General features: G+C 40.3%; 1 protein-coding gene across 3 annotated transcripts in view; it reads left to right on the top strand.

Moving 5' to 3' along the window:
• Window positions 1–24039, top strand: part of FGGY (FGGY carbohydrate kinase domain containing) — a 201842-nt gene that overhangs the window by 128148 nt on the left and 49655 nt on the right. For all 3 annotated transcript variants that reach the window (XM_026651705.1, XM_026651708.1, XM_029911573.1), the window contains 4 exons: window positions 11063–11170; window positions 13555–13616; window positions 17813–17960; window positions 20301–20375. In XM_026651705.1, the coding sequence (XP_026507490.1) occupies window positions 11063–11170; window positions 13555–13616; window positions 17813–17960; window positions 20301–20375 (393 nt within the window). The remainder of the gene's footprint in view (window positions 1–11062; window positions 11171–13554; window positions 13617–17812; window positions 17961–20300; window positions 20376–24039) is intronic.

The following is a 24039-nucleotide window of genomic DNA, read 5'->3' as shown; positions in this document are numbered from 1 at the left end:
GGCCGGGGGAGGGCGCGGGGGGAAGGGCGGCCAGAGCGCCGGGGGGAGAGCGGCTAGCCCGGCTGTGGCCCTGCTCTCCCCGGCGGCCAGAGCGCCGCGCCGCCCCCCTCCAGGTGCCGCCCCAAGCACCAGCTTGGTTGTCTGGTGCCTGGAGCCGGCCCTGCTGACCAGGACTGTTCCCGTCTGGGGCTGCCCCAGAACCCTAGATGGGGAGGGGTCTGTGGAAAAGATGAGATAACCTGGGGTTCTGCTAACTTCTTTGTTCCTCACTCCAGCCACACAGATTTCCCAAGGTGTACAAGACACACACACTGAAGCCCAGCCATTCAGCCTCTACTCCTTCCTTATCCCTAGACCAATGAAGAGGCCTCCGCGAGGTCTAGAAGGGGCATGGTGCTGCTGATAGTCTGCTCTTTGGTTGTGTCTGCATTGCACACACAAAAAGTGTGATCTTAACTCACTTTAGCTAAACTGCATTAGTTAATTCTGTTTAAATTAGCAGTGAAGATACGGTATCATGGCTTTTAATTTGGGTTAGCAGCTCAAGTACAACCTCAGGCTGCCCTATAGGTTTTAACTTGAGCTGCAAACTCAACTTAAAAGCCATGATACTGTGTTGTTACGGCTATTTTAACCTGAATGAAGAATATACTTTTTTTTTTCAGTGTAGACGTAGCGTGGGTATGTTTCTAGGAGTTACAATCTGAGGTAAAAGGTTTAGAGTTAAAAGTACATACCCCAATGTTCTTTTGAGACACTGCCATTGTTCTGCATTTGAATTGAAGTCAGTACAGGTCTGTCGCATCTTACGTGCATTTAACATGCGCGAATTCAGTTTTACGTGGTTGGCAAAAACAAAACCAAAAAAAAGAGAAAAATAACAATTTAAATACTGTTCCTGTAGTGCGGGCGATTCTGCCCGCCATTACACTCAATGTAATTTTGACTATACGCGGTTTTTGCTTTACGCGCTGACCGTGGAACGTAACCCCAGCGTAAGATGAGACAGACCTGTATGACAGTAAGTAAGTTTCTTCCTGTTTTTCTGATACTCAAATTCCCTACCTGACTTTCAGGTTTGAATTTTTTGGCTTTTTAGTTAGTTGGAAATGTTAAGAGGAATTAGTCCATGTTTATGATGAACTCCCAGGAATTTAACTGATTATAGTCATGAAATGTGCCATTTTTAAGATTATACTTTAACTTTGGGACACAGTAGTGTCTGTCTAAGGGTTACAATCTTCATAAAGAACAGTGGTTTTGTGACAATGGAAGAGGAGTAAAAATAAGGGGGTGATACAAATTGGTGTGTAGTTCTACTGAGGCCCAATATCCCCAATGAGCTATTGCAATGAGTGGCAGGGGTGGGAGTTCTCTCTTGTGAGTCACTAAGCAGTATTGCTTTAGAACTGGACAAAATAGCATTTCAGCTGAGGACACCACTAGGCTCTTAGAAGCTATTGTGTAACCAGACAACCTTTCAGTCCATTTATCAAAGCACTCGTAGTTCCCATTTCAAGGCAGGCGACACAGTAAATATGATAAAAAAAAAAAGGTTAATCTGTATCCAGACATTTCATTAAATAAAACGATAAAATAAATCAATGCCGTACTGAGGGTGCTTAAGTGCTTAGCAAAAAGCTTCTGAATCCATTAGGAATTTACTATTTTTTTTACAAAAAAAACAATTTAACAGATTAAAACTTTTTTTTTTTTTTTGTCAATTGCCATAAGAAGCCTTGGCCTTTGGGAATAAAAAGAAAATAATTATATGCCGTGCTGTACCTGGTGTCTGCCTGCCCACACCCATGCTCAAGATGGATTTAACATTCAGGCAACATTGAAAAGAGGCCAGAGTAGAAGTGTAGGAAATAGGCATAATGGGAACAGGCAAAAGTCAGTTGGTTGTAATATTTTAAATATCTGACAAGTCTCTCGCGGGCAGGCTCTGTCAGTGCTGTAAAATGCAATAGTCAGGAAGCTAATATTACAGAGTAACAATGAAAAATAAGCAAATACAAATAAAGATTTCAATATATTGCTCTATTAAATAACACTGACTTGTTTTAATTACTGTGTGTAGTTTTTAAATATTGGGTAGATAGCTTCACCCTTGAGAGATGCTGGTCACGAGTAAAATGCGGCGCTGTCCATCTCAGGTGATGGAAAATCTCTCCCCAGGAGTGATATTGTGCGGCACCAGGCACCCACGCCTCAGACTCTGCTGGAGAAACTGGAGTTGGCCAATGTAGTCTGAAAAGTCGGCAGAGCATGGCCAGGTCACCAAGGGATACAATAACTTACTATATCCCCAAAGCAGCCTCTGCCAGATGGGTTCCCCCGACTGCAACTGAAAGCTGTCCTTCCCTGGCAGAACTCCCGGCTGGATGGCTGCACAAACACTGCCTGTCACCGCCTACATTTCCCCCTGTTGATACAAGGGAATACCAAGCCTGATATATCTTGCATTGAATCATATAGTTAAATTTAAATTAAATAAAGGGGATGCTTTACTGCTAAACCCTTTTATTTTTCTGTATTCAAAATGTTCAGCATGAAGATGTTTTTTGAACAATTGTAGTTGAGCTGTTTTTAAAATGTCAACAGCCAGGTTCCTTTAAAAAAAAAAAGGGCTTATTAAGACCTTGGTTACATATTTAATGCAGTGAATATTTAGTGTGGTTGCAGCTAAATGAAATGTTCCCAGTGTGGCTGTGGTTGTCCACCATGGAGCTGTGTATTCAGGGATCCTTTTGGTAGCTTCACACCAATTTCCTAATGTTTGAAAGCCTACATTAAACAGCTGGTGCTGCACTCTTCATTCAGGCAAATCTCCTACTGCAGGAGTTATGTCCTCCAGTATTCTCTTGCTCCTCTACATTCAGGAAGTAAAGGATAGAAGCATTCAAGGCAGACAAATTCCACCCTTTTCCCATGTCCAGGCACTCTCTTTTCCAGACTTGAAAAGGTGCCTTTTTTAGCTGTACAGACAATCAGTGGCACTTCTAATTATAGAGTCTCAAACAGCAGGGACAACATTTTCAAACTCAGGTTCCTAAAGTTAGGCACCTAAATCCATATTTGGGCACCAGAGTAGCTGGGTTGGGGTTCTGAAATGCTGAACCTAGATGTTAATGGTAACTAGAGGTTCTTGGCATCTCTGAAAATCAGACCAATCACTTAAGTGTCTAAGTATGGGGTCTGGCCCAGAGCCTCGGCTGGTCTCAATCAGATCATGTACACACCAATTGAAAATCTGGCCCCCAAGTTTGAAAATATTGGCCTAGACTGATTTTCCTCTACATCCCTTCCCCCACTTAAAAATACAGTCTAAGTAAAGGTAGACATACCTTCCATTAGGTAAATCTTATGCTTTGTTAAATGTTAATAATAGTTTAATCATGATCATAAAACTAGTGTTAAAATACCTTTCCTTATTTAGTTTTTAATGAACACTTCGTAGTGGAAATGTTTAATAATTTTGATAAACTTTTCCGGTAATTAACTCGTGTTAGATATAAGGCCAAACTGTACAGCACATCGGTCCATTTCATAATAACTCACCTGAAACATTTGCAGAGCTGAGACAATCAAGAATATTATTACTTAGGCGTTAATCATACACCCTGTTTAGGATTATTGCTGGAAGAGCAGTTAATGCTTCATGAAAAACTTAGAAAATTATAAATAGTTCTGCATACATATCACTTATTTTTTGTTTCTGTTCCTGTAAGTGCTGGCGTTCAGGATATTTACAAACAGGAACCTTTAAGAGCTCATCTACTTCTGCCTGACAGTTCTCTCTCTGTGACATTATAATTAGAGGAGAGTCTGAATTGGAACACTAGATCCAAGCCTCAGATGTGGGGAATCTTTAGATTCCAAACTTACTCCTGATCCAAATATCACGATGTCGGTCTATCCCCAATTCTTACAATTGCCATAGCCACAAGTTTTGCTGTCATGGAGGATTTGGGGAATAACAACAGCATCAGAGGAATAGTCAGAGTTCCTGTTTTCATACAAATGTCTTTAGGCCAAATCCTTTGGTCCTTACTCTATTTTTACTCTTTCCTAATTCAAGCAAATTCCCATTGACTTCCGTAACCTGAATGGGGCTACTCGTTTATAGTTACTCACAAGCACAAATGGTTGCAGGCTTGGTTCCAGTATCATTGCAATGCAGCTCAGTTGCTGTGGATAGCCATAGAATGGTGTGTGATTTGACACCACAAAAACTGTACAGCTATGTAACAAGCCAACGATTGCCACAGAGCCCATGCTTTGCGGAGAATATAATCAAACAAAAATATCAGCGCTGTACACATTACAGGATTTGCAATGTTGAAAATATACACACCTGTAACAAAGATTGCAGTGAACGTTTTCCCTTTCTTTCGAGTACATGTCTGAGCTGCCGTATGTTAATTTTTTTTTTTTAATCTTTTGCATCAGGCTGCAATTTGAACTCCATTACATTTTATTGTAGAAAGTATTGATGTGATTAAAAAAAATTTACAAGGTTAGTTTAGTTCTCTTTAACTTGGCCTTGGAGAATTGCCTCTAGGATTGAAAGGTAGTTCAGTTTTTGTGCCCATTTAGCTCTTGGCCTCTCTTTGGCAATTGCAGCGTGGACATCTGTGAACTAGACTGAGTCCACCAAAATTAATATAGGCCATTGAAAAGTCACCAAATCATAATATTCAATAGCTAATAACATGAGCTGGATTCAAACCAGAGACCTAGAGATGAAAGGCTCTGAGTTACCTCTGAATTCTCTCTCTCCCTCTTTTTTTTTTAACTGATCTTCATTCATTCTTTGTCATGGAGGTGTGTTCACTTGGCTACATTTGGCGAGGAGCAGCAAAACAATAGAATGATTACTAAAATAAGATCATCCCCATCAGTATTAAAGCCTTGGGTTGAATGAAGATTAATATTCTCAACCTCTAGTAAGGCACAGACTTGAAAGTTAGCAGACAACACACTAGTCAATGCGTGTAGTTGACTTGTCAAAGATCAAAGACCAGAAGTGTAGATAGCATTTATTACTTGGTGATTGATTACAGTGCTGTTCTTTCTGTCTACTCTCACTAAATATCTTGGATCTTGTTACTTATGTACCTTACCCTAACAATGGCAGCTATTATTCTGTACCACCGTCTGTAAAAGCTGATAGGTGAAAAAATTTCAAACAGGTTTTATGACCTAGCTCCTCATTAAGAAGTGTTCATGTCGCCAAATGCTCTGACAGTATATTGAGGGCTCAGTTCTGCTGTCATGTACACTGATGTAAATCAAGAGCAGTTCCACTGAAATTGATGACATTACACCATTGTAAAACTATTGTGAACGAGAGGAGAATCCGACCCTGATACTGTAACTCTGCCAGCTTGTCACAGAGGCCCCGTTCGGATGGAGTGGTGAAAATGGAAAAGGATACACATACCGCAGTGTACCCTATTAATACAAAGATTTACTTCTCGGGTGGTAGCCAACTTTTCAGATAGTCAGGGAAGGAATTCATGTAAGGTTACACCATCAACACATGGAGTCAACTAAAAAGGAAAGTTCTGCTGGAATTCATGCTTCTATGAAACTGCTCTCACCGGTTTTATTTTATCTTGTCTCTAATTACTGTAACATTTACATAAAACTGAGGAAGAAACATCTGTGCATGCCTGGTCAATTATGGTTGTTCTGGCAAAACAATACCAGCTAAACTCAATCTATATTGCTTACCTCATGACTTCATTTTATGGATGGGGTATAGGCTAAGATGATTCTATGCTGCAGACGTCTGTGTTCTCCTCCATTTATTGTCTGTACCAAATGGCAGTGTTGAAAATTTACACAAGCTTAATTTGGATTAAAGACAATGACTCCACTGATTCACTTACGTTCGTTTCAAGTTAGCTTTTAACTATAATTGGTAAGTAATTTGTTTCTTCCACATATATTTTTGCAATTGTGTTTGGGGTTTTTTTTAAGCCATGCTTTTTATAAATCTCATGCCAGTGCTGTTTAAGCTGGTCCTTTGGTACCATAGCATAGTTCTACATAGCATCATATATTTTATAGCCTTTTTACATTTTTGTGCATTGCCAGATGTGCTCCTGATGCCTTCTGATCCCAGATAGTTTGACATTGATTTTCCTAGCGCACACCAGGGTTGAAATCAGGTCTGTATCTCATCCACATGATCTATTCATAACAAAAAGTGCCTTCTGGCAGTTGTACCACAGCTGAATATTGTTAAACTGAATTCATCATTTCAGTTGTTTCTGATTGCTCTATAATGTTTACATATCTTACATATTAGTATAATCTTGTATAGAGAACACACTGAGGTTAAACCTTCCCAGACAGAACTCTTTTTTCTTTTAGCCTCCCTGCTAGAAAATGCAGAACTTCTTTCACCAGAAGGGTAGAAATATAGAATCATAGAAGTGTATGACTAGAGGTCATCTAGTCCAGTCCTGTGCACTCATGGCAGGACTAAGTATGATCTAGACCATCCCTGACATGTGTTTGTTTAACCTGCTCTTAAAAATATTCAATGACGGAGATTCTCCAACATCCCTAGGCAATTTATTCCAGTGCTTAACCACTGAGACAGGAAGTTTTTCCTCATGTCCAACTTAAACTGTCCTTGCTGTAATTTAAGCCCATTGCTTCATGTCCTATCCTCAGAGGTTAAGGAGAACAATTTTTCTCCCTCCTCCTTGTAACAACCTTTTATGTACCTGAAAATTTTTATCATGTCTCCTCTCAGTCTTCTCTTCTCCAGACTAAACAAGCCCAATTTCTTAAGTCTTCCCTCATAGATCATGTTTTCTAGACCTTTAATCATTTATGTTGCTGTTCTCTGGACTTTCTCCAATTTGTCCACATCTTTCCTGAAATGTGGGGCCTAGAACTGGACAAAATGCTCCAGTTAAAGCCTAATCAGCACGGAGTAGAACAAAAGAATTACTTCTTGTCTTGCTTACTGACAGGTTTCAGAGTAGCAGAAGTGGGTTGTAGCCCACGAAAGCTTATGCTCTAATAAATTTGTTAGTCTCTAAGGTGCCACAAGTACGCTTGTCTTGCTTACAACACTCCCAGAATGGTGATTTTTTTTTTTTTTTTGTAACAGTGTTACACTGTTGACTCATATTAGCTTGTGATCCATTATGACCCCCCAGATCCCTTTCTTCAGTACTCCTTCCTAGGCAGTCATTTCCCATTTTGTAGGTGTGCAACTGAGTGTTCCTTCCTAAGTGGAGTACTTTGCATTTATCCTTATTGAATATCATCCTATTTATTTCAGACCATTTCTTCAGTTTGTCCAGATCAAAATCCATGGGATATTTTAAATCTTCCCAAACATTTTTGATAAATGGGTGGGCATGTGCTTTTTGGGAAGACATGGAGAAGGCAGCAGCTTCCTCCTTAAAAAAATTCTGCCATCCCAGCTAAAATGCCACATGGCAGAAATTGTTCTCTAAAAGCAGCAGAGAACGTCTGTAAGTAACCATCACAGAGAGAGGGCAATATTCTCTCTGAATATGTTTAATCCACTTAAATGAGTATAAATTTGGGCGGTGCTTCCTCATATTAGAACTCACCATGTGAATAGGTCCAAATTTGTCTCACCCCCCAACTACTTGTGGCAGTAAATATCATGCAGTGGCCTGTGAGCCAGGAACCACATGGGTTTTAATCGTGGCTCTGACAATGATTCTCTCTGTAACTGTGGGCAAGTCATTTAACCTCCCTGTGCATCAGTCTAACTATTTGGTTACTAAAATGAGGTTAATTAATTATATTAACCTACCTCATCAGGGAGGTAAAACTGGCCAAAGGAGGTGATGTTGGTGTTATAAGTAATAAATCAATTAATGTTTGTAAAGTGCCTTAAAGCCAAAAAAACCCACTATCTGAATGCTAAGGCTCATTATACCGAGTAACAATTTTGGTTAGATATGAGGCAGAAAATCTGGGTCTCCCTCCTCATACCCATTTCAGCTTTCACGACCAGAATGGTGACCTCTCCTATTCACACTGGAAATAAAAATCACCTTTTCATAAATCCAAAACAGCAGTTTCTGCCCCGTGAAGGCTACGGATTTTCCCAAGCTTCAGCAGGACAAGTAATGGCACTAGTAATGATCTATCCATGCCAGCACATGGGTGTGTTGAAAGTCAATACACAGGTTAATATGGAAAGGATATGGCATTTGTGCAGGGGGGAAACATCTCTATTTGAATATAAAAAACTGTAAATATGGTGGCGCTGCAGTAAATTTTGCACCCTTTCCCCTGTGTAGGCCCATTTACTCCAGTGGGGTTGCATAGGACGTAAGTCGAGACAGAGTTTAGGCTTTTTTATTATGAAAATACAGATGGCAGCTGCAGGGTGGCTTGGAGGCATCACACATCCTCCAGATCTAATTCAAGGAAGGGAAATGCCAAGCTATTTTGTTTATATTCTACATACAGGTGTGGAAGATGATTCACTCCACTGCTCTTCAAAGGCTTTCTGTGTCTGTGCTGGTGAGAGAAGAATCTCTCAGCTCTCCCTTTCCACTGAGACCACTATCTTCAGTTATGCTCCTTAGCTGCCTACCCTGCCAAAGCTGAAAGTGTATGAAGTTGTTTGAGGTGGGGGAAGCATCTGGAGGGAGAGAGAAATCTAATGATGCTGGGAACAGGGCAGATAATCCTCTGCATGATAGCACAACTTCCCTTGTCCCAGAGTAATTAAGAGGGAGAGGAAGGAGAAGCTTCGCGCTGCAGAAGAAATAAGAGTCAAGGCCCATTGGCTTTATTCACCAATGCACAGATACGTGACTCTCATTTTGTGCCATGCATGTGTTGAAAGTTTGCTGGAATGCGTACAGATGGTATTTCGGTAGTAAGATGATAGGAAAGTCTCAGTGCAACTAGATATGAGCCAGCACAGAAACATCCTGTCCTGGCAAATTCCTTTGGGTATTTTCCAAAATACGGAGCCTGGCTGCTGACACTCAAAATCCACAGCTTCCCAGCAGTACCAGCTCCAAGGGCAGTTCAGTCTTTTAATCAATCTGCTTCTTCTAGTCACTGCTGGCAGAATATGGGACAGTTTTAGGAATCCTGGAGTAGTAACTTAGGAAATATGGAAAAGGACAATGCAACAAAAACAATGTTCTAACCTTCCTGTAAGTCTGTAAACATCTGATTTTCAGAGGGCCTTGTAACTTAGCATACTTAGTCTGTGCAGCCAGTTTCTTATCCATAATGTGTAGGAGATTATAGCTCAGTGGTCTGAGTCTCTGCCTTAGATTAGCTACCCTTTCTAGAACTGCAGGTTCAGCTCAGCCCTTCATCCTTTCAAGATAGGTAAATTGACTGCCACAAAGTTTGGTGTGATGAGACTTTAAAAATCCAGGTCCTGTCTGCTCTGCATGGTCCTTCTTCTCTTTAGAGATTCTGTGACGTCTTGGGTTAGAGTAGGGGACTGTGGGTTAGGACTCCAGTGCTTAACTACACTGACAGGAAGTTTTTCCTAATGTCCAACCTAAACCGCCTTTTCTGTAATTTAAGCCCATTGCAGTATTTAAAAAAACCAATCCTTTGCAATCTTTTTGCTGGACCCATCTGCTTAATGTCCTGCATGACTTGTTGAATTCAGTGGCAGGGCAGCCATCCTTACGCTTTTTTTATGAGACTTTGCTGCAGTTAGTTGTGCAAAAATGTCATTCAGCACAAAAGATCTTTAAGAAAAGTATTTCAAAACATTGAGGCTGATAGTGTGGGTACACTTGAGTGAGATTCTCTCACACGCCGTTGTGCTATTCCCCAGAGAAATCAGGGTTGGGGATTGCTGAGAAATTTTTGGGAAGCCAATTTCTCTTCTTTGTTTTTCTTACTTAATTTCATGTTACTCTTGAGAATCATCTGTAATTTAAGACGATGGCTTGAGCAGACTATTGTTTGTGCAAAAACCTTTCTGCTGGTATGTTTACTAAACGTATGATACGCACATACCAGTAAGTTTTGTCTAGTGGGCGCTCCTTAAACTTTAGCAAAATCTTCTACTACTAATACTTAAGTTTTGACCCTGCTTCTATTGAAGTCAATGGGAATTCTGCATTGCATTTACTGGGAGCAGGACTGGGACTTTTATTTATTGTGTTTACGAACTATGAAGTAAAGAAGGGTCATTCCCTATGGACCATGAAGTTCCATGTTGAATTTCAACTGTGAAAATTTACAGGATGTGCATGGTAGGACTGGCCAGTGAGACAAGTGACTAAAATTTAGAGTGGGTTTAATCAGTGATCATTGTCTGATCACCATCTGGCAAAGGGAACATCATCCAGTTAAAAAGTTCATTGAAACTAGGATTGTCAAGCGATTAAAAAAATTAATCGTGATTAATTGTGTGATTTAAAAAATGTAATCACGATTAAACAATAATAGAATACCATTTATTTAAATAGTTCGATAGTTTCTACATTTTCAAATATATTGATTTCTATTGCGACAGAATACAAAGTGCACAGTGCTCACTTTATATTTATTTTTTATTATAAATATTTGCACTGTAAAAAACAAAAGTAATAGTATTTTTCAGTCACCTAATGCAAGTTCTATAGTGCAATCTCTTTATAATGAAAGTTGAACTTACAAATGTAGAATTATGTAAAAAAAAAAAAACTGCGTTCAAAAATAAATCAATGGAAAACTTTAGAGCTCACAAGTCCACTCAGTCCTACTTCTTGTTCAGCCAATCGCTCAGACAAAAAAGTTTGTTTACATTTGCAGGAGATAATGCTGCCCGCTTCTTGTTTACAAGATCACCTGAAAGTGATAACAGGTGTTTGCGTGGCACTGTTGTAGCCGGCATCACAAGATATTTATGTGCCAGATGCACTAAAGATTCATATGTCCCTTCATGCTTCAACCACCATTTCAGAGGACTTCCATGAGTGTTTGCAGAATCAGCTCCAAATTGCTGTCAACTGTTAGCCCTTGAAATACTGTGTCAAACAGAGGGCAACGAGAATAACTAGATTTACTGTTGTCTTTCCAGATAAGTGATGCTCCCATTTTTGTGCCTGGTGTTTGGGGTCCCTATTACTCAGCCATGGTGCCTGGATTCTGGTTGAACGAGGGAGGCCAAAGCGCTACAGGAAAACTGGTGAGTCTGCAAAGGCACAGACAGCTTCTTACTAAAATCTAGGGACAGTTCTTCAGCTGGTGTCCATCAGCACAGCCCCACTGAAATCAGCAGACCTATTCCAATTTACACCAGCCGAGAGGCGGTCTCAAACAATGTAATATCATAATAGCAAATGTGCTGCAAACAGCACTACACGCTTGGCTGCTTGGGAATGGTAACTAAAGCCTGTTAATTTTGATAAGGGTAGACAGAGGCTATTGTGTTTGGCCCTGGCTTGCAGGAGTGGGGGAAGGAAGCCTCAAGAAGCTCCTAGCCCTACCACCCTGCTGCAGGGCAGAAGCCCCGAGTTCCCCCAAACAGTCTAATAGGAAGAGAACAGGGAGAGCATTGAGGGCTTCAAGAGCTGCGCTTTTAACTGTAAAAGAGCCACAGTTTGCCCACCCCTGCTATATTGTCATCTAAATCTCCCCCGTGTGCAAGGAGTGTGACTTGATATACAGATACATAGGTATCAGTTTAATTTGTTAATAGATAAAAGGCTTGATCTTGCAACGTTCCAAGTTTTCTCAGCTCCTAGTAGGCACTTGCTACCTCAGAGAATTGGGTCCTTAAGGAGGACTTTGGAAACAGATATTTTGGGTAGGGCCTATAGCAAACATTAGCAGTAACCTTTGTTATATTGGGGAACATTTATATTTATCAGGATATTTATCAAATATTTCATATGCTCTTTTTCAGATTATATCTCTGTGTGTTTTGTGTATATATAGGGAAAGGAAGTGTGTATGTAAAATAAACACAATGGTGGATGCTTGGTTGTGTCCATTATAGTTAAGGTTGCAAAGCAGTAGCCATCATAACATCCTGCTTTCACACACCTCTCACTTTCTGGGGGAAAATTCATATTTGGGGATTATGTTTTTATTAGTTGATCTCTGGATGAAGGAGAATTTTTTTTTTGCGAAGTTTGAACAGAACCACTTGAACCCATTGAGAGTTAAGCCAAAGTGAAATAAAGACCCCATTCCCTTTAAAAAGTGATAACACTTTTCTATATGAGGCTACCATAAAACCTGCCAAAGTTTGAAATTTGTAAATAGGCCTAGACCTCGTACCACTGGAGACTCTGCTTGTCCTGGTGAAAAAATGTGTTTTTTAAAAGGAATTTCTAAGCCTTTGAACTGCGTTTTCAGAATGAATAGGGAAAAAACAGGGAAATATTGTACAGTATTATGTTCTGTTGTATTAACCGAGAAATAAGATGCAATCACATAATTTTGCATATCGACAAGGGGGCAGAGGTAAGTTTACACAACCACTCGTAACTTCGGCATTTCTTGATTTCTAAGCATTTAACTATGCAAACCTTATCATTGCATTAAGAGAGATTTTTTGTAAGTAAAATGTGTTCATACACATACATACACAAAGTGCATAACCACATTTTATTTATTTAGATCCCATCAAACATTTTCCGGGCAGACTTGCACAGTTCATAATGACCAGTGTCAGCCCTGAGTTGGCTTGTTTTGATATTAACATTTCAGTCAGCAAACCTCAGTCCAGCCCACAGCTTTGTTTCTAACACCATTTACATTTTTATAAACGGCTTTCTTTCGTCTCCTACACAAACTCCAGAGGGAATCAAGATGTATTTAGTTCTTTTCCTGTATACAGATGTGTGTGCATAGTTAAAATACATTGTATTATACTGTTAACACCCAGGCACCCAAACTAATGAATACTAATGAAACTTAAACACCTGTCTTGACTTGCTGCCTGCAGGTCTTGCCAAATCATTCGCCTATATATTCAGTACTCTGGGTAGCCATAGTGTTGCCTCATTACCTTTACGGATGCCTCTGACAAGCACTATGGACTGGCCACAAAAGCTGCTAAATTACCATCTTGAAATTCCACATGATCCTACACAAGGCATTGGTTTGTGTATAACACTAGACACCTTTCCCTGGAGGGTCCAATTCACATGTCAACTCTATGTAGGGTAAGTCTTTTTTAACCTCGAGTTAATTGATTTTCATGGTGAAGAACAAATGTTCGTGTCCTTGAATAAACACTTGTGGAGTATCCACACTAGCCATTACAAATGTGTTGGCTACTTCAAGCTAATGGGAAATCAATTATTTGAGAAGATATAAGCTTATCATTCTGCTCATTTTTGGTATATCACTGTTAAACTTTTTGAGCCAAATCCTGATCCCACGGAAATCAATGGGAGTTTTGCTATTGGCTTCAGTAGGACCAGGTTTTAGTACTTCATGAGTAAGCTGGAAGCTCTTTTGTCATTGTAGAATGACAGAGTTTCAATGTATTTTACCAGGAAATAATTTTTAAATTTAATTTATTTTAATCTGGTTGTTTTTCTTTTTGTTCTTTTTCAGATAGATCATGTAGTCCGAGGCCACGTTGCCTTCCCAGAGTTACAAGCAAAAGCCGCAGCCAGGTCACCACTCTTATTTCTTTATCAAAACATCGGCCTTACAACAATCATTTTGACACTACACTGTACCTTCATCCCTGTACTGCAACATTCCCATTTCAGGACGTGGGGATCAGCCAAGCTGGCTGTAAACTCAGTCCCCTGAGTCTGAACTGATTGGAAGTATTTACAGAGGCTTCTGTAATGATAATTCAGGGTTCAAAGCTTTAAAAACCTAAAATATTCACCCTTAGGTTCAAATACTTACCCAAATGGTATGGCTGGCCTTCTGCTTTGCACATCAAAGTCTTCTTTGTATCCAGCCCAATATGTCTCTTGGTAGCACAATATATTCTCCATGCTGCAGACCTGGGTGCCTAGGGCTAGTCATGTCTCATACTTCAGAGGTGATGTTGTCAGGCTCCAGGAATGAGGTTTAGCTTACACTGCACTATTAGGAGAAATCTGCTATATGAAAGAACAGCTAGTGTATGAAAAAAAGACTGGGACGGTAGTGTAGAGAGAAGTGCGAACCCAGTATAAAGGTTTCAGAGTAGCAGCCGTGTTAGTCTGTATCCGCAAAAAGAACAGGAGTACTTGTGGCACCTTAGAGACTAACAAATTTATTTGAGCGTAAGCTTTCGTGGGCTACATTTGATGCATCCGAAGAAGTGGGATGTAGCCCACGAAAGCTTATGCTCAAATACATTTGTTAGTCTCTAAGGTGCCACAAGTACTCCTGTTCTTTTTTCCAGTATAAAGGGATAGTTAAAACCAAGAGATGGATCACCCCAGTACCAGCCACGTTTTGCATGAGTGCAGCGTGTCTGCTTCAGGTGTCTGCGATTCTAGACAAACTTTAATACTGCATTGAATGAGAAAACACAGTTTACACAATGCAAAATCCTTGACTGCTGAGGTAGAGAGAACTTTATTTCTTTATATACTGAATGTAAAGTGATATAACTGTCCTGTGTGATACCATGTAGCATCTTTAATTCTTATTTGAGGCTCATGCAGTTAGTAAAACTGTGCAGGAGAGTGTTGGTAAAGAGGGTCATAATATTTTATATGGTTAATATACCAATGGTATTTCTATAATGCTTTCCAGACACTGCCATTCTAATGATATGTTTTCATAGCTATAAATTTTGTAAACAAGCCACTTATAAATTCACCCTCCTCCCCGTTCCCCCGAAAATGGGTAGCATTAAGGGACTAACTTAAACTGACAGAAGCCAGGAACTTTGCATTTCGGGTTGAAATTCCATGCCTAAGACATCACCTTGTACCTAGCTATTACAGCACATGTGGCCTAAAACTTCACCCACTGTTCTGAGGCGTCGTCACGGAGAACTATATCAGTGGAAACAGCCATATAGAAGGGGGTTTTTAGTGCAGAGTTTTGGTCTGAATTTCCTGTCTTTTCTCAAATTAAGTCAGATTCTTAATATTAATGTACGGTCTTGTTTTGGTTTTGGGGGTTGTTGATGGGGAGGGGATGGGGAGTTATTTGCCTACAGATCTCCTTGAAGTATTTTAGGGGGTCTATTCTGATATACTGGGCCTGATTCTTCCCCTTGTGTTGTCATTACACTGTCCAGAGCATGTAAAGTGGGTATAAAATGCCAACACATCAGAATTCTCCACTCACATGTCTGGTGGCATTTTAAACCCACTTCACATAGGTGTAAATGACTATACAGGGTGCAAGGCCATGAAGAATCAGGTCTGTTTTGCATGATAATACCATATAGGTATTATTGAGATAGTAAAACTCCATGTATCCAGGCTAGAGTGTGGACTCAAGATGACTTTGTGGTCTAAGCATCAGAGCTGAAATACTTCATCTTCCTAGAATCACAGGTTCTAACCCCGACTGGCTTGGGTCACCCTGTCATTTTTCCATGGTGGACATTCTAAATTCCATGTAGTTTACATTGTTTGGGTCCCTCTGTGATGAGACCTTGAAAAACAAGACCCTCTCTGCTTGACATCATAGGTCCTCTGGCAGATTTTGTAAGAGCAGTGTTTTGCCGTGGTGTCTTTGGACAGAATTTCCCTGTCTTCCACTAGTGAGCAGTGCGCAGTTTTGACTGCTCTTCCCCTACCTTATAGATGGCTGCTTTTCAGTAGTGATGTATGTCTGTAAAGTGCTTTGGGATCTTTCAAGCAATGTATCATAATAATATTTGGCAGTTCCTTCCATCTGTGGATCTTAGGCCTAGATTTTCAAAGGTATTTAGGGGCCTAAAAATGCAGGTAGACACTTTTGAAAATCCCACTAGGTGCCTAATACCCATTGATTTCTGAAATCTGGCCCACATTACAAATATAAACTATTGTTATTATTTGCTTAACTCCTGTATAATTTTTAAATGTTCAAAGAACAGCCATAACCTTTGGCTTTGTAAAGCCCTAGGTCCCAGGACATGATGCCCAATCCAACTGCTGCTGAAGTTAATGGATGTCTTTCCCTTTTCTTAAATAGAAATTGGATTGGCTCAGAAAATTAGTAGCCCAACACTGTCCAGTGGGCTTGGTTGACAAGTAGCACTGGTAAGCTCTGCCATTCACTCTAACCAGACATAGAGTTGTAAGGCCTCGATATATAGGAAGAGGAGGGTGTAGACATGTAGTGCTAGGGATATCTGCTTGCCTGAGAAGGCATGGTTACATGTCAACCTCTGCTACCCAGGGTTTGTGCTCTGGAATAACTTCTCCCCCTGGGAATCCAAGTAACAAGAGGGCCAGATGGAAGCTGGGAAGCAGGATAGGCCTCATGTTTAATGAAGTTGCCCTCTTCCTTTTTCCTTCTCACCCCATAAAAGCCGGGCTTCTACTGGAAATGCAGTGACTGGTTATTAGCAGGTACTGTTTATAATATGATCTTTAGGGAGGCAGAAAATAAGGCCACAATATGAAGAAAAGAATCATTGTAACTTTCAAAATTATCATAATTCAGTTCCAGGAAGGCACAGAAAGCACATTTAAAAGAATGTGAATAATGACGTGAATTAGTTATTTTAATGTCTTCCAAGTGTACTTCATTTTGAATGATATTCTCTGATAGCACACACGTGGAAAAGTATAATTGAAAAAACATGCCGCTGAATGGTTGAATGCGAAGTATAAATATACAGCTGCTAGGAGGTCAGAAGTCAATGTGGTAAAGCATATGCCAAATTCCCTTAGGGATCTCATTAGTGCACGATTGAATATACACGTAGAAGCTAAATGAATATCACTGTTTTGGACCTACAGTAAATGAGACAATGGCTAATCAATTGTAATTAGGGTAGATGCTATTATTGACCAAGATGCCCGAAATTAAATGCCCTACTCTGATTTCTTAGGAGCCGAGACCAAAAATAAAATTATAAATCTGATTATGATGGTACAAGAGGTGTTTTTTTTTAGAAGGATTCTAACCATAATTGCAACATATTTTAACTGGAATATCACTAGTGCCATTGCAAGCCAGAACACTGAAGAGTTCATCATTAATCCCGCAACCATGGCTGGCCCAGGAAAAAGGCACTTGTATAATGTGGAGATGGGAGCATTATAAGAACTTAGAGAAAACTAAATTTAGGGACCTTAGTCAGCTCCTCCCCTGCAAAGCAGCATCTCACTGTCCCCATTCTCCTCTCACTGCTTTGTTTTAATTATGCCGTATGCTTGAACATTGGTCTCGAAAACGGAAAACTTTAATACGAGGACCTCTTGATTAACAACAGAAATGACTAACATTTGTAAAGGGATTTTATTTTCATTCCTCTTTGGGAATCTTTTTTTATTTCTTCACTCCCTCTCCGCTTTCATTTCTCTCGGTCTTCGTTGCGCCATTGCTTTCCCTCCTCTCTGTGTTGCGGGCAAGCCGCCATAATGCCAGTCAGCTGCAGTTTCAGGACTGACCGGCAGGGGGCATTGCACAAGGAGTGCAGCTGCTACTGCTTCTGAAGGTCATTCATCTTTCACTGTCTGCCCACCTCCCTGCCCACTGTGGGAACTCAGTCATTCTACTGGCTGATAGTGGAGTTTAATTACCCCCGCTCTCCATTGCCATATGCCTGGCAAGGAAATGATTCTCTCTCTTTTAAGTTTGGCTTTTGGGCCCCTTTGATGGTTTTCTTGTATTTGACATTAGAAGTGCAAATGTTTTATGTTCACCGAATAACCTCCCTCCCCTTTTCTTTCCCAACTTGTTTTTCTTCTAGTGCTCAAAATATATATACATACTTGAACAGTCACCTGGATCTGATTAAGAAATCTTTGCCTGTGGGTTTCCTCACTGTTGATTTACACGTTTGGCCAGATTTCCATGGTAACCGATCTCCCTTAGCAGATCTGACACTGAAGGGCATGGTAAGAAACAGCCTGTCTTTGCAAAAAGGTCAATTCAGAACAGAGGGGTAAAATTAATTAAAAAAAAAATTGGAAGGAGCATTTTATTTTAAACATACTCCTTCCTAGTCGTTCAGACTATCTCACAGGATTTGGGTTTCTTGCTGATTGTTGTTGTTGTTGTTGAAATTAGCAAGTGTTTTTGCAGCACACCACCGATCAGGATACTTCTAATATCTCTAGTGCCTCATTTACTTGATGAAAATACTAAGAGGTACGTCTTCCATCCAGTATCTTTACTGGCAGTCATATTTTGGAGAACTGAATAGTGCCACTCATTGTTTTTGTGCACTCACCAGTCTGCTTAATCTTGCATTAACCTTGTGGAATTGGTGAGTCTCAGTCCAAAACTGGAAGGGTGTATCCAGAGACTAAGAATGATATAAAATATTGCAAGGAATGATTTTCAAATTTTCAATCATTTTGCTGAATAGGCGTGTTACACTATTTCAGTTGCTTATTGGTCACATTCATCAGAAGCTGGAAAGCTCCTTTGTAATTATTAGCCATGGGCATGCAAGCGCTGATTTAAAAATAAATACATAAACAAGATACCCTCTGAATTTTTATTCATTTTCCAAAACTGAGCTGAATCTGATCTTGATTTGAGGTTATGAAATGTTTTTTCTGGAAGGGCTGAAATACTGTGAGAAGAGCAATTTTCACAGTATTTCAATCTAGAACCTGAAGCAGCAGAATTAGGAAGCTCATGAAAGAACCTCTCCTGGTGAGATTTTCGGCACATGTTGACTCATGAGGTTCACATAAACATCCACACATTTGGATGCTTCTGCTAGCTGAACCAGATGGAGGCAGACTAGCTGGACTGTATGTTAGGATGTTATTGTACAAGACCGTGACTGCACAGGTGAATAGGGTATAATCTATGTGACTTTAAGGTCTGATATCTCTTGAATCATAATGATGTATAGTTCTGATTTGTGTCCCAGGTAGTTTGTGTAATAACGCACGTTGAAATGGTTCCTGGTCCCTGAGAGCAGGCAAATAACCCCAATAGATCATCTCAGTCATCAGCATCTCCAGCATCCCTGCAACTGAAACTTCAAACATTTTTTGGGGGGAGAGTTCACCCATAATTACTGCTACTAAAAGTGGGAGGGTTCATACAGTATACTGGGGGGAGAGGTTGGGGAGCATTCAGGTGATAAATGGATAGATCTGTACATTCTTGCACAGCAAGATGAGGCTAATAATTAGAGATAATTTGAGTGTTCTTTTCTAGTGGTTTCAAAACTTTTTTCTTTTTCAACTATTGAACTGAAAAGGATGGCACTTGTTGATCCTGATTAATGACACAGGAATTCCACCTTGAATCATCTGTTCTGAGAAGACAGCAACATGCTGAAATATATTGTTATCGTCAAAGGATTTACCTATTTAGTTACCCTTCAAAAGCTGTGAAAAACTTTAAGCCACTTCTTTATTGCAAGTAAAGATATATACAAAATAAGTTCCCACCTCAGTACTGGTGCCAGGAACAGTGATATGCACTTCATTTCAATTGGCACTAATACTCACATTGTTTTTCAGAAGTCATACCTCTAAAGGGCATCAGTATGAGCTGTAATTATACCAGTAATTTGAGTAAAACTATTAAGGCTAAATTCTGCTCTTAGGTGCACCTGATTATCTTTTCCTGTGGGAGTGACCCAGGAATATTTTGATCCTTAGTAAAGCTGTACTGTTTTCCACAAGAAATATGTTGTACTGGAGAGTCTTTATTCCCCTGATTTGAGTCTCTTATACAAATGCTAGCATCTTTTCTGCCACATTTAGGGACAAAATTAGGATCTCACTTGTTCTGATACAAGTCCAGAGTAACTACACTGACTTCAATAGAAGGAATTTGTATTTATGCCAGAGTAAATGAAATCATAATCTAATCCTTAATTATTAATTGTCTTTCAGTGGGAGGGCACGTGGGAATTTTTTTAAATTTTTTTTTACTGTGTTTCATTTCATAGTACTAGACTAAATATACTCCCAAGGAATATGCAAGTCTCTCAGGAAAACTGTATCGGTGAAAACATAACACGTAAATCCCTTACAAAATGATATTTTGTTCACTTTTTCTTTGCAAGGGCAAAATCAGTTTCTGTGGTTCTTACCCAGATCGGGAGTAATATGTTTAACATAACAGTATGTGTGCAGCTCACAAAGACAGGATTAGAATTTGCATTTAAACGTGTAGCAACAAGAAAGCATGCCTTGTGTTTCACAGAAAATGCTGAAATTCCACCTCTGCTAGATTTGAACATTTTCTTCTTGTGTTCCACGCAGGTTGTTGGACTGACATTGTATCAGGGCCTTGATGAACTCGCTCTTATCTACTTGGCCACAATTCAAGCCATTGCTGTAAGCCATTTTAAAGAGTCTGCTTTTTATAAAACCATGAAGGACTTACTTAAAGGAATTGCACTCTGTGTCAGACTGCAGATTGATCATGCCCTCCTGTAAAATAGATTTCTAATTACAAATGAACTCACCAAATGAGTTCTTAAAGGAACAAGATAAACATCACATGTATGGAGAGGATTGCCCCCTCCCATGGAAAAAACCCTGAAGGACTCTCTTTGCAGGGAGGAAAATTCCCTAGAAGAGTTTTCCTCAAATTGTTCTGACAAGGCAAGGAATGCTGGGTATGCACCACTATGGAGCCGCCTCCTCTTCTGTCTGAGGTGAAAGATGTGTAAATACAGTCCAAAAGGAGATGGCAAGTCTATAAGGAAGAGAGAAACTTAGGCGAGGTCTACATTATACATTTATATCAGTGTAACTACGTGGCTGAGGGGTGTGAAAAATTCATGCCCCTGAGCAATGCAGTTATACCAACCTAACCCCTGATGTAGACAGTGCTATGTTAACGAGAAGGCTTTCCCCATCGACATAACTACCTCCTCTCGCAGTAGAAGCTCTCCTGTCAGCATAGTAGCGTCTTCGGTGAAGTGCTACAGTGGCGCAGCTGCAGCATTTTAAGTGCAGACTTGCCCTTAATCTCTCCCAAACTTAGAGGTACACTTCTGCATGAACCTGCAAGGTGCAGCTCTGTGCGGTTCGGGAGATATGCCTGGGTGTGAGTAGTTGCCATATGCCATATTATCCCCACCAAACCTGCAGGGTCGTGGAGGGAGTGCTTTCCCCAGGCGCACGTCCGAGACTGTGCGACATGGGGCGGTGCTGATGGTGTGGATTGTACGGTGTGGTGCTGCTAGGGTGGGAAAGGAAGCTTGTGTAGGGACAGGGCCCTGAGCCGCTACAAACCTCTCCTTCCTCACCCCTGTAGTGTGAAGTCAGTAATTCTGCAGGCTGACACTCCTGGCATTTCACTCCTCCTGCAGTTTTTCTGTTGCAAGGCATGATGTTGACCCGTGTGGATGATTTATTTCCCCTCTCAACCCCCACCCCGGTTTATGTTAAAGTAGATGGAGAGACCACCATACCTCTACATTAAACAAACAGCCACAGATGTCCGTTAATGTATGTATATGGTGCAGGTGTGGGTATGTGGGTGTGATTTTACTGGAATAAATTTAGACTTTAGCCCCACTTTCCCCAAGTGACTTGTTTGATTAAACAGCAACAAAAAAATCTTTGCTAGAGTGGATCAGTCAGCTTGTATTTATAAATATATACTCCCTGTGGTTCACCTATCTATATGCTTGTCTGTCTTTTGTACTGGTGCCTATTACTGTAGTATCTTCACACCTAAACTCTTTACTGATTTCTGCCTATTTCATTACAAAACTATACTGCGTAAGTGTAAGCATACATCCCTGCAGGTACGATGTGCATAAGACAGGGACTGGTACAGTGATGAAATTAATGATCTTTCCAGCTGTCATGAGATAATATGGCCATGTTTTTCTGCCATCCTGGGAGTTAACACTGGCCGTTGTTTTCTAATGGGGACAAGAGTTTATGGATAACATAGATCAATATGGCATGCAAAATCCCAGTGTCACGCCACACCGTCTGGGATAGCAGCATGGGCAGATGAGGGAAATTTACTGTGAATTACGTATCTGATGTGTTAACACTCCTTCAGCAAATCCTGATCATTTAATCTGAGCCTGAAATTCATTAGTGCTGACTATTGACCCCTTTCAGCTGAACATAATTGTGGTACATTTGGTGCTTTAATACAATACTATGATTTAAATATAAGAATGTGTGTGTTTTCCTGATATTGCCCCGTTAAAGAGGCTGAAAACAAAAACATTTCAGTACCAAATGCGTGCCCTGTTGTTATTTCACGCTAATGAGGTGGACGCATTCTCTGTTGGACATCCTGGGAAAGCCACCTATTATCTGATTGTTTTGTTTCATATACTGCATTTTAACATTAAGTTCAGTATCATCTTTTTATAATGATTTTTTTGTTTGTGATACAGAATATCAAGATAAGGTATGCACTAAATTTCTCTTCATGGTAAATTAATACACACTTGCTTTTAAAATTCCATTGAAACAGTAGGCAATCATAATAAATGGATTGAGGGAAATTTATGCCTGCCCTTCCTGATTATCTTTATTATATACAAAATTAGTTTTCAAAATTCCCCTCCCCCTAATTTTAGCTTTATGTTTATTATGTAACCTTACAAGGAAAAATTTCCTGTTCCCTAGAGCCGGAGTCCTCTAACACTCATTGTCTTCAATCGGAGCAACATCAGACATTAAACCCAACATTAGCAAACGTGGAAACCTTGTCAAAATCCAGGTTATACCCATGGACTGTTAATCTCTAGTTTTGTTTACAATGGGAGATTTTTTTTAAAATAAAATTTGCATTTCAAGCCCCTCAATTTGCATATTCTCTAATTTAAGATTAAATTAGTCCTTCCCACCCCTCCCCACCCTTACCTCCCTGAGTGGAATGTCTAGTTTTAATGTAAATGTCGCTGAATAAAATTTTCCAGGCAGGTAAACACAAAATAATTTTCACAGCATGTTCTTTTTCAAAGTATTTGGTGTGTGTGTGTCTGTGTGTTGGGGGAATTTGCTAATAAATGTAAATAGCAGCAGCTGTGAAAGAGAGCATCTATCCTCTGGCTGCTCATGTGGCAAAATTCAGTACAACAGTGAGACTATTGTGAGCTTAATCAGAAATATAATTGTCATCATCAATGCCCGTTCTTAGGAGAGAGACTCTTTTTAGAGTAGTTTTATTTTTCTATCATTTAAAATCTTAACTGTATGATTTGGAAAGTTAGCCCTCTGTGTCAATAGGGAAGTGACCGATTTAATCAGCTGGGCTTGTGGCTGTTTTAGTTCATCATAACCACTTTGCCTTTAACCAAACTACATTTCAAGGCCGAGCCAAAGTTGTGCCAACGTTTCACAGTAAACATCCCAAATCTGGTGTTACTCAACTGGTCTCAGTTTTCAGAAGCAGCCCAAAACTCAAGCTGGCACTTGAGATAACAGCCCCCTGGTTTAAAAGGGAAGGTGCTGAAGACCAAACAGTTTAAGTGATGGTTCTTTGACTTGCTTTCCCCTTAGTCTGACAGATCCCAACTTTATTGACCTTCAGGCTCGTCTGTGCTGCAAGGCTTTGTCAGAGGCAGGAGGGCTAAGCAAATGGGAGGGGATGGTGGCAATGTCTTAGCTCTGGCGGGCTGCATCTGGCACGGTTTGTGTCTCCTGGGCGCCCTTGCTGCTACTTAATTGCTTTCTCCTGTCACTTGCTCTGTTGGTCACAAACAGCCACTCCTCAGTGTCTCCCCTTGATTTCTCCTGAGCCTTCACAGCCTGGTTCTGTGCCAGCTCCAGACCACTTTCCTTGCCCTTTAGGTTCCCAGCCCCTACTCTCTCCAGCTGTGCATACAGACAGCTATCAGGCCCTGCTCCTCCTACAGCCAACTCCCAAGGTGCTGTTTCCAGCCTGCTGCCCTCATACATTCCTTTCATTTCTAGTTCCTCATCCCTAATGCTTGCAGTATGAGTTTTCCTGTTCCTGGTCACTGTGGATCATACAATGTACCTTACTGACCTGATGATAAACTAAGTCCCTTCTCCT

This window comes from Terrapene carolina, unplaced genomic scaffold (genome assembly GCF_002925995.2).
Source record: "Terrapene carolina triunguis isolate 2854851 unplaced genomic scaffold, T_m_triunguis-2.0 Scaffold101, whole genome shotgun sequence".
Classification (NCBI taxonomy): domain Eukaryota; kingdom Metazoa; phylum Chordata; order Testudines; family Emydidae; genus Terrapene; species Terrapene triunguis.
This window is presented reverse-complemented; position numbering and strand designations above follow the sequence as displayed.